This window comes from Amblyraja radiata, chromosome 6, assembly GCF_010909765.2.
Source record: "Amblyraja radiata isolate CabotCenter1 chromosome 6, sAmbRad1.1.pri, whole genome shotgun sequence".
Taxonomy (NCBI): Eukaryota; Metazoa; Chordata; class Chondrichthyes; order Rajiformes; family Rajidae; genus Amblyraja; species Amblyraja radiata.
Window position 1 is genome coordinate 8,532,116 of NC_045961.1, and position 17,500 is coordinate 8,549,615.

Here is a 17,500-nt window from a genome sequence, read left to right on the forward strand (position 1 = left end):
TTCGAAAGCACAGAAACATAGGAAATAGGTGCAGGAGTAGGCCATTCGGCCCTTCGAGCCAGCACCACCTTTCACTGTGATCATAGCTGATCATCCACAATCAGTACCTCGTTCCTGCTTTCTCCCCATATCCCTTGATTGAGTTACCCCTAAGAGCTAAATCTAACTCTCTTGAACACATCCAGTGAATTGGCCTCCACTGCTTTCTGTGGCAGAGAACTCCACAGATTCACAACTTTCAAGAGAGAGCTTGATAGGGCTCTTAAAGATAACGGAGTCAGGGGATATGGGTGGAAGGCAGGAACGGGGTACTGATTAGGGGTACTGATTAGGGATGATCAGCCATGTGAATGGCGGTGCTGGCTCAATGGGCCGAATGGTCTACTCACCCGAATGGTCTACTCCTGCACCTATTGTCTATTGTCACTCTGGATGAAAAGGTTTTTTCTCATCTCAGTCTTAAATGGCCTACCCCTTATTCTTAAACTGTGACCCCCTAGGTTGTGGACTCCCCCAACATGGGGAACATTTTTCCTGCATCTAGCCTGTCCAATTCCTTGAGTATTGTATGTTTTTTATAAGATGACCTCTCATCCTTCCAAATTCCAGTGAATGTAAGCCCAGTCGATCCATTCTTTAAATGACCCAAAACATGAGGCAGCGATCCCTAGTGTGGCCACCTTCAGGGAGTTATGGACTTCATAAGTTTATGTGATAGGAGCAGAATTAGGCCATTCGGCCCATCAAGTCTCTTCCGCCATTCAATCATGGCTGATCTATCTCTCCCTCCTAACCCCATTCTCCTGCCTTCTCCTCATAACCCCCGACACCCGTACTAATCAAGAATCTATCTATCTATGCCTTTAAAATATCCTTTGACTTGGCCTCCACAGCCTTGAATTCCACAGATTCAACGAAAGAAATTCCTCATCATCCATCATCCTAAAGGAACGTCCTTTAAGTCTGATGCTGTGACCTCTGGTCCTAGACTCTCCCACTAGTGTAAACATCCTCTCCACATCCACTCTATCCAGGCTTTTCACTATTCTGTAAGTTTCAAAGAGGTCTCCCCTCAACCTTCTAAACTCCAGCGAATACAGGCCCAATGCCGACAAACGCTCATGGTACGTTAACCTTGCCATATGTCATATGTATGGACTGTCATATGCTGAGAGAATGGAGCAGCTGGGCTTGTACACTCTGGAGTTTAGAAGGATGAGAGGGGTTCTCATTGAAACATATAAGATTGTTAAGGGTTTGGACACGCTAGAGGCAGGAAACATGTTCCCGATGTTGGGGGAGTCCAGAACCAGGGGCCACAGTTTAGGAATAAGGAGTAAGCCATTTAGAACGGAGACGAGGAAACACTTTTTCTCACAGAGAGTGGTGAATCTGAGGGCGGTGGAGGCCGGTTCTCTGGATACTTTCAAGAGAGTTAGATAGAGCTCGTAAAGATAGCGGAGTCAGGGGATATGGGGAGAAGGCAGGAACGGGGTACTGATTGGGGATGATCAGCCATGATCACATTGAATGGCGGTGCTGGCTCGAAGGGCCGAATGGCCTACTCCTGCACCTATTGTCTATTGTCTAACCCATTCTTTCCTGGGATCATTCTCGTAAACCTGCTCTGGACCCTCTACATAGCCGGCACATCCTTCCTCACACAACATTCAAGGGATGTGGGGCACCCCCCTGAAACCTTGTTTTCTTGGTTTCAGTCCGTGTCCCCCCTCTCCCTGCCTCAGCCTGAAGAAGGATCCCAACCCAAAATGTCACCTATCCATGTTCTCCACAGATGCTGCCTGACCCGCTGGGTTACTCCAGCACTCTGTGAAACGTCACCTATCCATGTTCTCCACAGATGCTGCCTGACCCGCTGAGTTACTCCAGCACTCTGTGAAACGTCACCTATCCATGTTCTCTACAGATGCTGCCTGACCCGCTGAGTTAGACAATAGATAATAGGTGCAGGAGTAGGCCATTCGCCCTTCAAGCCCGCACCACCGTTCAATGTGATCATGGCTGATCATCCCAAATAAGTACCCCGTTCTCCCCATATCCCCTGACTTCGCTATTTTTAAGAGCCCTATCTAGCTCTCTCTTGAAAGTATCCAGAGAACCGGCCTCCACCGCCCTCTGAGGCAGAGAATTCCACAGGCTCACAACCCTCTGTGTGAAAAACTGTTTCCTCGTCTCTGTTCTAAATGGCTTACCCCTTATTCTTAAACTGTGGCCCCTGGTTCTGGACCAGGCCCCTGGCCCCAACATTTACTCCAGCTTTGCATACCTTTCGTATACAAGCGAAGAACAATAAAGTGTTTAATTTAATTCAGAACAAAATCTACAAATGGACACTGGGCAAAATTTCAGTTTAGTTTAAAGAAGCAGTGCTGAAACAGGCCCTTTGGCCCACCGAGTCCGCACCGACCCTCTGCCTCAGAGGGCGACGGAGGCCGGTTCTCAGGCTGATTGGGGATGATCAGCCATGATCACATTGAATGGCGGTGCTGGCTCGAAGGGCCAAATGGCCTACTCCTGCACCTATTGTCTATTGACCAGCGATCCCCGCACATTAACACTATCACATACACACACACACACACACACACACACACACACACACACACACACACACACACACACACACACACTAACCTACAAGCCTGCACGTCTTTGGAGTGTGGGAGGAGGCCGAAGTTCTCGGGGAAAACCCACAGGGAGAACGGACAAACTCAGTACAGGCAGCACCCGTAGCCGGGATCGAACCCGGGTCTCTTGTGCTATAAGGCAGCAACTCTACCGCTGCGCGACCGTGTGCAGTATACACCTGACATGACCACAGGAGGGAGATAGTCCACCATGTATGAACGGGCAGTGGGTGTGTGTCCGATGTACCAGGCTCAGTGAAGCTGTGTTAGAGTTTCATTAGAGAGTTAGATACAGCTCTTGGAGCTAACGGAATCAAGGGACATGGAGGAAAAAGCAGGAGCGGGGTACTGAGTTTGGATGATCAGCCCTGATCATATTGAATGGCGGTGCTGGTTCGAAGGGCCGAATGATCCATTCCTGCACCTATTTTCTATGATTCAGTTTGCACTAAGAGCTAAATCTAACTCTCTCTTGTAAACATCCAGTGAATCGGCCTCCACTGCCCTCCGTGGCAGAGAATTCCACAGACTCACAACACTCTGGGTGAAAATGTGTTTCCTCGTCTCCGTTCTAAATGGCCTCCCCTTATTCTAAAACTGGACCCTGGTTCTGGACTCCCCCAACATCGGGAACATTTTTCCTGCCTCTAGCCTGTCCAATCCTTTAAGAATGTTGTATGTTTTTATAAGATACCCTCTCATCCTTCTAAACTCCAGCGAATACAAGCCCAGTCGACCCACTCTTCATCAGCTTGAAGGAGTGGGGGGGAGGGGAGGTGGGTTGGGGTGGGTGAGTAGGTGGGGGGAGGGGTGAGGGGGAGGTTTGGGGGAGGAGTGGGTGGGGGAGGGGTAGGTTTGGGGGGGAGGAATGGGTGGGGGGAGGAGTGGGTGGGGAAGGGGTGGGTTTGGGGGGAGGGGTTGGGGGCAAACGATGTGGTGGTTGGGATCGCTGGTTAGTTGCCAATAACTAGCTAGGTAACCGGCCATCCATCACTAATCAATTTTGGAGGATAGAGTGTTGCCATTAAGAGGACACAGAGTGCTGGCGTAACTCAGCGGGTCAGGCGGCATCTGTGATTGGTGATGTGTTTCGGTGGGTATCGTGCATCCATTCATCCGTCCGTCTGGGAACCTCATCTCTCTCTCCCCCCCCCCCCCCCCCCAACTGCAGGTTCGAGCGCCCTCTACCCGGGAGGCTGCCTGGACGAGCCCGACCAGCTGGACGACTGGAACCGCATCGCCGAGCTGCAGAGACGCAACGGGGTCTGCCCCCCTCACCTGAAGACCTCCTACCCACTGGAGTCCAGTGTAAGCAGCCCCCTCACCAACGCCTCCCACAGCCGCATTGTTTAAGAAGGAACTGCAGATGCTGGAAAATCAAAGGTGGACAAAATTGCTGGAGAAACTCAACGGGTGCAGCAGCATCTATGGAGCGAAGGAAATAGGCAACGTTTCGGGCCGAAACGTTGCCTATTTCTTTCGCTCCATAGATGCTGCTGCACCAGCTGAGTTTCTCCAGCATTTTTGTCTACCTCCCACTGCCACATCGCTTTAATCCCCCGCACCCACCCCCCACTCTCATAGAAACACAAACAATGGGTGCAGGAGTAGGGCATTCGGCCCTTCGAGCCAGCACCGCCATTCAATGTGATCATGGCTGATCATCCACAATCAGTACCCCATTCTCTGCCTCAGAGGGCGGTGGAGGCAGGTTCTCTGGATGCTTTCAAGCGTGAGCTAGATAGGGTTCTTAAAGATAGCGGAGTCAGGGGATATGGGGAGAAGGCAGGAACGGGGTACTGATTGGGGATGATCAGCTATGATCACATTGAATGGAGAAGATGGCTCGAAGGGCAGAATGGCCAACTCCTGCACCTATTATCTATTGTCTATTGATTCCGTTAGCCCCAAGAGCTAAATCTAACTCTCTCTTGAAAACATCCAGTGAATCGGCCTCCACTGCCTTCTGTGGCAGAGAATTCCACAGATTCACAACTCCCTGGCTGAAAGGTTTTTCCTCATCTCATTCCTAAATGGCCGAGCCCTCATTCTTAAACTGTAACCCCTGGTTCTGGACTCCTACAACATGGGGAACATGTTTCCTGCATCTAGCGTGTCCAATCCCTTAAGAATTTTATATGTTTCTATAAGATCCCCTCTCATCGTTCTAAATCCCAGTGAATACAAGCCCAGTCTATCCATTCTTTCATCATATGTCATCCCGCCATCCCGCTGAGTTACTCCAGCCTATCTTCGGTGTAAACCACCATCTGCAGTTCCTTCCTACACAAACTCAGGGGAAGAAGTGGTTACCGAGGGGGGAGAGCCAATAGACAATAGGTGCAGGAGTAGGCCATTCGGCCCTTCGAGCCAGCACCACCATTCAATGTGATCATGGCTGATCATCCACAATCAGTACCCCGTTCCTGCCTTCTCCCCATATCCCCTGACTCCGCTATCTTTAAGAGCCCTATCTAGCTCTCTCTTGAAAGCATCCAGAGAATTGGCCTCCACCGCCGAGGCAGAGAATTCCACAGACTCACATGCTTCCTGCCTCTAGTGTGTCCAAACCCTTAATAATCTTATATGTTTCAATGAGATATCCTCTCATCCTCTAAACTCCAGAGTGTACAAGCCTAGTTCCAGATTGTTCAAGCCATGACAGAGGGAATGCCCAAGACTAGAAGGCACAACTTTAGTTTAGTTTATTGCCCCGTGTACTGAGCCTTTGCTGTGTGGTTTGTGGTGGGGCTGAGATTCAGGATGTGTGTTTCTCTCTCTCCTGCCCCCCCCCCCCCACAGGCGGCAGTGACCGACTCAGCCATCACGGAGGACGAGCTGCGCCTGGGCGACCCGAGCGAGACGCTGCGCCGCGCCACTCTGCTTCCCCGGGAGATTAGCGCCATGCGTATGCGCGCCTTCCCCGACACCCACGACCCCAGCTGGAAGGGAGTGACCACCCGCCAACGCAAGCGGCTCTCCGAGGAGTCCCACCAAGGAGCCGGCACCCCCGAGGTGAGGGGGGGGAGGGGTGCGGGTGGAGCTGCTGCCGGGTACTCGGCTGGAATCTCTGACATCTCACGGCACCAGGGAGCTCCCGTCCAAGCTGCCCTCTGCCTCTGTCCATGCGTATCCGCATGCGTGTATGTGTGTTCGTGCATGATTGTCCGTGTGTGCATGCGTGTCCATGTGTGTTCGTGCGTGCGTGTGCGTGAGTGTTCGTGTGTGCGTGCGTGTCCGTGTGTGCATGTGGAGTTGCGAGTTTATGCATGCGTGTCCGTGCGTGTGCGTGTTCGTGCGTGCGTGCGTGTCCGTGTGTGTTTGTGCGTGCGTGCCCGTGTGTGTTTGTGCGTGCGTGCCCGTGTGTGTTCGTGCGTGCGTGCCCGTGTGTGTTCGTGCGTGCGTGTCCGTGCGTGCGTGTCCGTGTGTGTTTGTGCGTGCGTGCCCGTGTGTGTTTGTGCGTGCGTGTCCATGTGTGTTCGTGCGTGCGTGTCCGTGTGTGCGTGAGTGTTCGTGTGTGCGTGCGTGTCTGTGTGTGCGTGCGTGTCCGTGTGTGCATGTGGAGGTTGCGAGTTATGCGTGCGTGTCCGTGTGTGTTCGTGCGTGCGTGCCCGTGTGTGTTCGTGCGTGCGTGTCCGTGCGTGCGTGTCCGTGTGTGTTTGTGCGTGCGTGCCCGTGTGTGTTCGTGCGTGCGTGTCCATGTGTGTTCGTGCGTGCGTGTCCGTGTGTGTGTGTGCGTGCCAGTCTGTGTGAGGGTGCGGAGTGTGTGCGTTCTCCCCGTGATCCGCGTGGGTTTTCTCCGGGCGCTCTGGTTTCCCTCCCACACTCCTAAGACGTGCAGGTTTGTAGGTTAATTGGCTTCTGTAAAATTGTAAATTGTCCCCAGTGTGTGTAGGATAACGTTAGTGTGCGGGGATCGCTGGTCGGCGAGGACCGGGTGGGCCGAAGGGCCTGTTTCCACGCTGTATCTCTAAACTAAACTAAGAACTAAACTCAAGGGCTCAGGCACCGTCTGTGGAGGGAGGTGGACAGGTGACGTTTCGGGTCTGGACCCTTCTTCAGATTGGTTGCGCTGGGTGGAGGGAGCAGGCAGGTGGGGGTGGGACAAAACTGGCAGAGTGATAGGTGGATACGGGTAGAGCTGCCGCCACAGACCAGGATACCCGGCTGTCAGCACTCATCTTTCTCAGCTCCAGGGACCCGGCTCCCAAGCTGTCCTCACCCTCTGTCTGTGTCTGTCTGTCTGTCTGTCTGTCTGTCTGTCTGTCTGTCTGTCTGTCTGTCTGTCTGTCTGTCTGTCTGTGTGACTGTGTGTGTGTGGGACTGTGTGTGACTGTCACTGTATGTGTGTGAGTAACTCAGCGGGTCAGGCAGCATCTGTGGAGAACATGGATAATTGACATTTCAGGTGCTGATGAAGGGTCCTGACCCGAAACGTCACCTTTCCATGTTCTCCACAGATGCTGCCTGACCCGCTGAGTTACTCCAGCACTCTGTGAAACGTCACCTATCCATGTTCTCCACAGATGCTGCCTGACCCGCTGAGTTACTCCAGCACTCTGTGAAACGTCACCTATCCATGTTCTCCACAGATGCTGCCTGACCCGCTGAGTTACTCCAGCGTTGTTGTGTTGTGTTGTGTGGAATGGTTCCGGGTGTGTGTTTGAGGAGGGGGCCTTTGCGAATGACCCGGTCTTTGAGAGCCGTGACCGCCGGGTGCTCATTGCCGCTTTTTTTCCCAGGCCAAGAAGCAACTGAGCTGCTTCCCACGACCAGCCAGCCCGAAGGGGAAGGACAAGCTGGGACAGGAGCGGTTCGAGAGCCAAGCCCGACGCCTGGTTCAAAGCAAGGGCCGCGGCCAGGTGAGTCCCGACACAACAACCTGCACGCGGAAACCACAGTGACAATACACAACAGGTGCAGAAGTAGACCATTCGGCCCTTCGATGTGATCATGGCTGATCATCCACAATCAGTACCCTGTTCCTGCCTTCTCCCCATATCCCCTGACTCCGCTATCTTTAAGAGCCCTATCTAGCTCTCTCTTGAAAGTATCCAGAGAACCGGCCTCCCCATAACCCTTGATTTCCTTAGCCCTAAGAGCTAAATCTAACTCTCTCTTGAAAACATCCTGTGAATTGGCCTCTGAGGCAGAGAATTCCGCAGACTCACAACTCTCTGTGAGAAAAAGTGTTTCCTCGTCTCCGTTCTAAATGGCTTACCCCTTATTCTTAAACTGTGGCCCCTGGTTCTGGACTCCCCCAACATCGGGAACATGTTTCCTGCCTCTAACGTGTGCCAAACCCTTATTAATCTAATATGTTTCAATAAGATACCCTCTCATCCTTTTAAACTCCAAAGTGTACAAGCCCAGCCGCACCATTCTATCAGCATATGACAGTCCCGCCATCCCGGGAATTAACCTTGTAAACCTACGCTGCACTCCCTCAATAGCAATAATGTCCGTCCTCAAATTAGGGGACCAAAAATGCACACAATACTCCAGGCGTGGCCTCACTGGGGCCCTGTACAACTGCAGAAGGACCTCTTTGCTCCTATACTCAACTCCTCTTGTTATGAAGGCCAACATGCCATTTGCTTTCATCACTGCCTGCTGTACCTATATGCTTACTTTCAGTGACTGATGAACAAGGACCCCCCCAGATCTTGTTGTACTTCCCCTTTTCTCAACTTGACACCATTCAGATAATAATCTGCCTTGCTGTTTTTGCCACCAGTGGATAACCTCACATTTATCCACATTAAACTGCATCTGCCCACTCACCCAACCTATCCAAGTCACCCCCAATACCATGTGCCCTAATTTTGACCACTAATCTCCTATATGGGACCTTATCAAATGCTTTCTGAAAGTCCAGGTACACCACATCCACAGGCTCTCCCTTGTCCATTTTCCTAGTTACATCCTCAAGAAATTCCAGAAGATTAGTCAAGCATGATTTCCCCTTCGTAAATCCATGCTGACTCGGACCGATCCTGCTACTGCTATCCAAATGTTCGGCTATTTCATCTTTTATAATTGACTCCAGCATCTTCCCCACCACCGATGTCAGGCTAACTGGTCTATAGTTCCCTGTTTTCTCTCTCCTGCCTTTCTTAAAAAGTGGGATAACATTAGCTACCCTCCAATCCACAGGAACTGATCCAGAATCTATAGAACATTGGAAAATTATCACCAATGCAGACCATCAGGCCCTGGGGATTTATCAGCCTTCAGTCCCATCAGTCCATCCAACACCATTTCCTGCCTAATATGGATTTCCTTCAGTTCCTCCATCACCCCAGATCCTCTGGCCACTACTATATCAAGAGGATTGTTTGTGTCCTCCTTAGTGAAGACAGATCCAAAGTACCTGTTCAACTCATCTGCCATTTCCTTGTTCCCCATAATAAATTCACCTTTTTCAGTCTTCAAGGGTCCAACTTTGGTCTTAACTAATTTTTTCCTCTTCACATCCTTAAAGAAGCTTTTACTATCGTGCTTTATATTCTTGGCTAGCTTACCTTCGTACCTCATCTTGTCTCCCCGTATTGTCTTTTTAGTTATCTTCTGTTGTTCTTTAAACATTACCCAATCCTCTTGCTTCCCGCTCATCTTTGCTATGTTGTACTTCTCTTTAAATTTTATACTGTCCCTGACGTCCCTTGTCAGCCATGGTCGTCCCTTTCTCCCCTTGGAATCTTTCTTCCTCTTTGGAACAAACTGATCCTGCACCTTCTGTATTATTCCCAGAAATACCTGCCATTGTGGTTCCACTGTCATCCCTGCTAGTGTATCTTTCCAGTCAACTTTGGCCAGCTCCTCCCTCATGGCCCCATAGTCCCCTTTATTCAACTGTAACACTGACACCTCCGATCTACCCTTCTCCCTCTCCAATTGTAGATTTAAACCTGACCATGTTATGGTCACTACCTCCTAATGGCTCATTAACCTCGAGGTCCTTTATCAAATCCGGTTCATTACATAACACTAAATCCAGAATTGCCTTCTCCCTGGTAGGCTCCAGTACAAGCTGCTCTAAGAATCCATCACGAAGGCACTCTACAAAGTCCCTTTCTTGGGGTCCAGTACCAACCTGATTTTCCCAGTCTACCTGCATGTTGAAATCTCCCATAACAACCACAGCATTACTTTTACTACATGCCAATTTTAACTCCTGATTCAACTTGCACCCTATGTCCAGGCTACTGTTTGGGGGCCTGTAGATTAGTCCCATTAGGGTCTTTTTACCCTTACAATTCCTTAGTTCTATCCATACTGACTCCATATCTCCTGTTGCAATGTCACCCCTTGCAAGGGACAGAATTTCATTCCTCACCAACAGAGCAACCCCACCCCCCTCTGCCCACCTGTCTGTCTTTTCGATAGGAGGTATACCCTTGGATATTCAGTTCCCAGCCCTGGCCCTCTTGCAGCCATGTCTCTGTAATTCCCACAACATCATACTTGAAGGGGCGACCTATTGACTATGTTTCTATGCAACTCAGATACAGTACAAGTGTGCGGCAGTCGTACACTGACACAGTGCACAGAGTCGCCCTTTCCGAGTCGCAGTCGGGTATTGAACCGTTACTGATGGTGCCTCAGCTGATAGTGGGAGGGGGGGGAGGGGGGGGGCTTCCACACGGGGTGGAGTGGAAGCTCCAGGACTCTGACGTAGGAGGAAGGGAGAGGCGGTTGGATAAGGTCTGTCAGAAGACACCGCCTTCCCTACACATTCATTAGTTTGTTTAAGAAGGAACTGCAGATGCTGGAAAAATCGAAGGTAGACAAAAATGCTGGAGAAACTCAGCGGAGAGGCAGCATCTATGGGGCGAAGGAATAGGCGACGTTACATAGATACATAGAAAATAGGTGCAGGAGTAGGCCATTCGGCCCTTCGAGCCTGCAGCGCCATTCAATATGATCATGGCTGATCATCCAACTCAGTATCCAATACCTGCCTTCTCTCCATACCCCCTGATCCCTTTAGCTACAAGGGCCACATCTAACTCCCTCTTAAATATAGCCAATGAACTGGCCCCAACTACCTTCTGTGGCAGAGAATTCCACAGATTCACCACTCTCTGTGTAAAAAATGATTTTCTCATCTCGGCCCTAAAATACTTCCCTCTTATCCTTAAACTGTGACCCCTGGTTACGAGTCGAGACCCTTCTTCGGACTGATGTTGGGGGGGCGAGAGGAAGAAGAAAGGAAGAGGCGGAGACAGTGGGCTGTGGGAGAGCTGGGAAGGGGAGGGGAAGGAGGGAGAAAGCAGGGACTACCTGAAATTGGAGAAGTCAATGTTCATACCGCTGGGGTGTAAACTACCCAAGCGAGATATGAGGTGCTGCTCCTCCAATTTATGGTGGTCCTCACTCTGGCCATGGAGGAGGCCCAGGACAGAAAGGTCGGATTGGGAATGGGAGGGGGTGTTGAAGTGCTGAGCCACCGGGAGATCAGGTTGGTTAATGCGAATTGTTCTCTCACTCTCTCCGTCAGGATGACCGACGGAAGTCCATGACCTACACCGTCTTCAACACGCCGCGCAAACTGAGCAGCAGCCTGCTGCGGGGAATCAACAAGAGGGCGAATCCCAGGAAAACACCCAAGAAAACCCCAAAGAAGTCGCCCAGGAAGTCCCCCCGCTCAAATGCCAGAAAGGTGACGGTTTTTGTGTAGGAAGGAACTGCAGACGCTGGTTTACGCAGGAGGAGGCCATTCGGCCCTTTGAGCCAGCACCACCATTCAATGTGATCATGGCTGATCATCCACAATCAGTACCCCGTTCCTGCCTTCTCCCCATATCCCCTGACTCTGCTATTTTTAAGAGCCCTATCTAGCCCCTATCTAGACGAACCGGCCTCCACAGCCCTCTGAGGCAGAGAATTCCACAGACTCGCCACTTTCTGTGAGAAAAAGTGTTCCCTCGTCTCCGTTCTAAACAAGGCTGGAGTTACTCAGCGGGACAGGCAGCATCTCTGGAGAGAAAGGAATTGGTGATGTTTCGGGTCGAGACCCTTCAACTTGAGAGTCGGGGAGAGGGAGACGAGAGATACAGAACAAGGAATGAAGCGAGTTGTGAGTGGAATTCTCTGCCACAGAAGGCAGTGGAGGCCAATTCACTGATGTTTTCAAGAGAGAGTTAGTTTTAGCTCTTGGATATGGAAGATAATGGAATCAAGGGATGTGCGGAGAAGGCAGGAACAGGGTACTGATTTTGGGCAATCAGCCATGATCATATTGAATGGTAGTGCTGGCTTGAAGGGCCAAAGGGCCTACTCCTGCACCTATTGTCTATGTTTCTATGAAAGATGTGCAAAATGATTGTTATCACGTGTACAGAAGTACAGCGACAAGCTTTGCTGACATGCTGTCCAAACTGATCAGATCATGAGAGGAATAGATTGGGTGGATGCACAGAGTCTCTTGCCCAGAGTTGGGGAATCGAGGACCAGAGGACAAAGGTTTAAGCTGCCAGAGGAGCTAGTTGAGGCTGGGACTATCCCAACATTTGAGAAACAGTTAGACAGGTACATGGATAGGATAAATGCAAGGTGTGGGCAAGTTGGGCCGAAGGGCCTGTTTCCACGATGTATTACTCTTAAGGTAGACAAAAATACTGGAGAAACTCAGCGGATGAGGCAGCATCTATGGAGCGAAGGAATAGGCAACGTTTCGGGTCGAGACCCTTCTTCAGACTGATGTCCAGTGGGGGGGGGGGGGGCGGCTATTTAATTCTGAGGCTGTGACCTCTAGTCCTAGACTCTCCTACTAGTGGAAACATCCACTCTATCCAGGCCTTTCACTACTTGGTACACTTCTATGAGGTCCCCACCCCCCCATCCTTCTAAACTCCAGCGAGTACAGGCCCAGTGCCGTCAAACGCTCATCATACATTGTGAGGAGAGAGAAAATGTATTAGGAACCTAAGGGGTATCTTTTTCACACAAAGTGGGATGGGTATATGGAACGAGCTGCCAGAGGAGGTAGTTGAGGCAGGTACATGGATAGAACGTGTTTAGAGGGATATGGGCCAAGCACAGGCAGGTGGGGCTTGTGTAGATGGGGCATGTTGGCAAGTTGTTTCCCTTCTGTATGACACCATACCAGTGCAGCACAGGAAGAGGCCCTTCGGCCCACAAAGTCTGTGCTGTACACGTTGCCAAGACCAACTCTTGGCTGCCTGCACGTGATCCATTCCCTGCATGTCCATGTGCCTGTCCAAATGTCTCCTAAACGGCACTGATATCTGCCTCCACCACCGCCCCTTGGCAGCGCGTTCCAGGCACCCACCACCCTCTGTGAAGCATAATGATCATAGACAATAGGTGCAGGAGTAGGCCATTCGGCCCTTCGAGCCAGCACCGCCATTCAATGTGATCATGGCTGATCATCCCCAATCAGTACCCCGTTCCTGCCCCAAATCCCCTGACTCCGCTATCTTTAAGAGCCCTATCTAGCTCTCTCTTGAAAGTATCCAGAGAACCGGCCTCCACCACCCTCCGAGGCAGAAAATTCCACAGACTCACAACTTTGTATGAAAAAGCGTTTCCTCGTCTCCGTTCTAAATTGTTTACCCCTTATTCTTAAATTGTGGCCCCTGGTTCTGGACTCCCCCAACATCGGGAACATGTTTCCTGCATTTTCCTGATTAATTTTGGGGCCATTTTTTTCACTCAGAGGGTAGCCCATCTCTGGAACGAGCTGCCAGGAACAAGGAAGCTACAGATGTGGATTCCTTTGCGACGTTTAAAATACATTTGAATGGGTGTATGGTCAGGAACAGTTTAGAGGGATACGGGCCAAATGCAGGCAAATAGGACTAGCCCAGAATGCTAACTTGGATGGCATGGGCAAGGTGGGCCGAAGGGTCTTTTTCCATGCTGTACAGCTCTGTGACTCTAAAAGCCAGATGCCCTCCGACCAACCTTTCATTGCCCTTTTTTTCCCCTTCCCCCCCTTTCTGTTGCAGGATGCCAGCAGACGCAAGTTCTCTAGTGGCAAGATGTGAGGAGGGGGGCTGAAGAGTAGCCCCCTCCCCCTCCAACCGACCCCGGAGTTGTATTGACGCCGAGACCCACCCACCGCAGCTCCGTCACCGTCGGCCCCGAGCGCCAGCGAGAGAGAGAAAGAAAAACTATTTGCCTTAAGAGCGAGTGAGGCGCGTGAGGGGAAGACGGCCAGAGTGTTCCCACCCTCCCCATCTCTCCCCCTCCCCCTCCCCCTCCCCATCCCCCCTCCCCCCTCTCCCACTCGCGTTAGAATCACGCAACAAGCTCGCTATCAAACTAAAACATTTTCTTTGCATCCCCCCCTGTGTGTCTCGGTTGTTGTTGTAAATTGTCCTAGTTGGTGCTTCAGAAGCGCTCTCTCTCTCTCTCTCTCTCTCTCTGTCTCCCCCCGCTCTCCCCCTCCCCCCACCCCTCTCCCCCTGCCTTCTCCCCGCAACCCCCGACACCCAAACTCACCGGACCCTCCCATCGGCAACAAGTTGCTTCGGAAGAGTTTGGAATGCCGGCCTGTGGTGATTCACCGAGCCCCACCTCGCCTTCTCCCCCCCCCCCCCCTCTCTCTATCTCTCTCTCTCTCTGCCCCCGCCTCTAGCCAAGCTACGTCCCCCTCCCCTCCGCTCATGTCTCAGTTGCCGCCACCTGTTCGTGATGTTATTATTAACCTAATTGTGAGCCTTGTTTTAAACTCTTGTCCTTTACCGTGAAGTTGAAAGGTTTGGACTGGGAAGTTGGGAAGTCCAGTGTGTGCTGTCAGGCTCTGCGGCCGCAGCAAGGCCTGGTTCACGCGGGCGGGGCAGCGACTGGTCTTTTACACACGTCGTATTTTTGCTGATCTGGGAAACTTCGCCCCTTTATTCTTTATTTTTGTGAAAGACCTGCGTCAGTTCGTGCTCCTGTATGTGGGGAGGGAATGTCTTCCCCTCTCCTCCTCCTCCTCCTCCTGCTGCTCTCCGCTCCGCTCCCGTGCACGGGCCGACACGGTATCTATCAGCCGCGTGTCCGTGCCATACACGTGTGTCGGGACGCGTGTTCTTGTTCACGTCGTGTGTTTCTCCACACACCCGCCCATTGCGTGTCCGTGTCATACGTGTGTTGGGAAGCGTGTTCTTGTACACGCCGTGTGTCTCTCCGCACGCTCGTCCACCTGTCAACCCACGCGATTTCCATCTGCCGTGTGATTGTGTCACACGCGTGTCGGGAGGCGTGTTCTGTACACACCGCGTGGTTTGCCGCACTCCGCGTGTCGCGCCCGCCGCGAGCTGGAAGCTGGAGCCCGCATTGCCGCGTACCCGCCTGACTCGATTCCAACGCCCCCCCCCCCCCCCCGATTGAGTTCCCCGCTGCCTTCAGTGGGACAAACACAGACCTCGGGTGGGGGGGGGGGGACCGCTGGTCAGCGTGGACTCGTGCGGCCGGCGGGTCCCCTCGTCCACGCCCATGTCCTACGATCGAGCGACCAGTGACTGTCCTGGCAACCTCCAGCCCCCAACGCAAGGTGACCCGGCCTTGCCAAGCAAACTTAACGAAACCTAATGCAGCTGACGTGTGTGTGTGTGTGTGCTCTCACCAGCTGCCTAAAACCCACACCTCCCGTGTCCAAATTTTGCAAGAAGCCAGCGTTAAAATCACAAACAAAGCACTTGCCGTGTGGGCGGAGAGGGAGAGGGGGGGGGGCTGCCAACATCCCATCATTTAACTCCACACCACACAGCCTGGTGTTTGTATGTCACAGTTTGCTGGTATCGTTCCCACCCCTGGGGTCACGGGCCGGGTGACTCCAGCGCCTGTGGTGAGCGGCGGGGCGAGTGTTCGGCAGAGAGAGGGGGCAACCCTTACAGAGTTTCCTCTCGGCCCACAGATAATAGGAGATGGAATGATCCCAGTCACTGATGCCCACCCCTCCTCTCTCAGCGACCATGTGCTGTTGATTGTCCGAGGCAGGCTTTAAAAATTATTAGCTTATTTTCTTTTATACAAGATGTCTCGACTGTTTCTCTAACCCTGCCCTTTATGAATTACACCTGGTGTGATCTTGAATATTTTCTCAACTTAATAAAATATGGATCAGTTTAATTTTCTTGGGAGTTTTATTTTCTTTGCTGCCGGTTATAAACGACGGGTGTGCGGGAAGGAACTGCTGGTTTAAATCGAAGCTGGACACGAAATGCTGGAGTAACTCAGCGGGTCAGGCAGCATCTCTGGAGAGAAGGAATGGGCGACGTTTAGGGTCGACACCCTTCTTCAGACGGGAGCCTGGCTCGGTCGGGCTCAGAGGGATATGGACCAAACGCGGGCAAGTTGGGCCGAAGGGCCTGTTTGCCTGCTGTGTAGTTTCTATGGTCCGTTGTCATAAGTGATTAGGCCATTCGGCCCATCAAGTCTGCTCCCCCATTCAATCATGGCTGATCCATCTCTCCCTCCTAACCCCATTCTCCTGCCTTCTCCCCATAACCTCTGACACCCGTACTAATCAAGAATCTATCTGCCTCTGCCTTAAAAATATCCACTGCCTCCACCACCGTCTGGCAAAGAATTCCATAGTTTCACCACCCTCTGACTAAAGAAATTCCTCCTCATTTCTAAACATAGAAAATAGGTGCAGAAGTAGGTCATTCGGCCCTTCGAGCCTGCACCGCCATTCAATATGATCATGGCTGATCATCCACTCAGTATCCTGCCTTCTCTTCATACCCCCTGACCCCTTTAGCCACAAGGGCCACATCTAACTCCCTCTTAAATATAGCCAATGAACTGTGGCCTCAACTACCTTCTGTGGCAGAGAATTCCACAGATTCATCACTCTCTGTGCGAATCTGTGGAACGTCCTTTAATTCTAAGGCTGTGACTTCTGGTCCTAGACTCTCCCACTAGTGGAAACATCCTCCCCACATCCACTCTATCCAGGCCTTTCCTGTTTTCATCCGAGATTGGATTTTGAAGGTCACAGGGAAAGAATATGTGCGGGCCAATTCCACAAATTCACAACTCTCTGGGTGAAAAAGTTTTTTCTCACCTCAGTCTTAAATGACCTCCCCTTTATTCTAAGACTGTGGCCCCTGGTTCTGGACCCGCCAAACATTGGGAACATTTTTCCTGCATCAAGCTTGTCCAGTCCTTTTATAATTTTATTTGTTTCTATAAGATATCCCCTCATCCTTCTAAACTCCAGTGAATACAAGCCTAGTCTTTTCAATCTTTCCTCATTTGACAGTCCCGCCATCCCAGGGATCAATCTCGTGAACCTACGCTGCACTGCCTCAATCACAAGGATGTCCTTCCTCAAATTAGGAGACCAAAACTGTACACAATACTCTAGATGTGGTCTCACCAGAGGCCTATACAACTGCAGAAGAACCTCTTTACTCCTATACTGAAATCCTCTTGTTATGAAGGCCAACATTCCATTAGCTTTCTTCACTGCCTGCTGTACCTGGTAAGCCATTTAGAACAGAGATGAGGAAACACTTTTTCACACAGAGAGTTGTGAGTGTGGAATTCACTGCCTCAGAGGGCAGTGGAGGCCGGTTCTCTGGATACTTTCAAGAGAGAGCTAGATAGGACTCTTGAAGATAGCGTAGTCAGGGGATATGGGGAGAAGGCAGGAACGGGGTACTGATTGTGGATGATCAGCCATGATCACATTGAATGGCGGTGCTGGCTCGAAGGGCCGAATGGCCTACTCCTGCACCTATTGTCTATTGTCATGACGGGCATGTGTTAAGTGAACATTCACAGTCTTTTTCTCCCAGGGTAGAGGATTCTAAAGCTAAAGGGCGCAGGCTTAAGGTTTGTTTTTTTAGTTGTAGCGATACAGCGCGCAAACAGGCCCTTCGGCC

The 17,500-nt window shown here is 51.4% G+C and overlaps 1 protein-coding gene across 1 annotated transcript in view; it reads left to right on the top strand.

The window, feature by feature from the left end:
* numa1 (nuclear mitotic apparatus protein 1) overlaps positions 1–13,777 on the top strand; it is a 98,766-nt gene extending 84,989 nt beyond the window's left edge. Inside the window, exons 22-26 of the mRNA XM_033023398.1 lie at positions 3,820–3,956; positions 5,451–5,663; positions 7,391–7,510; positions 11,152–11,313; positions 13,625–13,777. Coding sequence (XP_032879289.1) covers positions 3,820–3,956; positions 5,451–5,663; positions 7,391–7,510; positions 11,152–11,313; positions 13,625–13,663 — 671 coding nt within the window. The 3' untranslated portion in view covers positions 13,664–13,777. The remainder of the gene's footprint in view (positions 1–3,819; positions 3,957–5,450; positions 5,664–7,390; positions 7,511–11,151; positions 11,314–13,624) is intronic.
* The last annotated feature ends 3,723 nt before the right edge of the window (positions 13,778–17,500 follow it).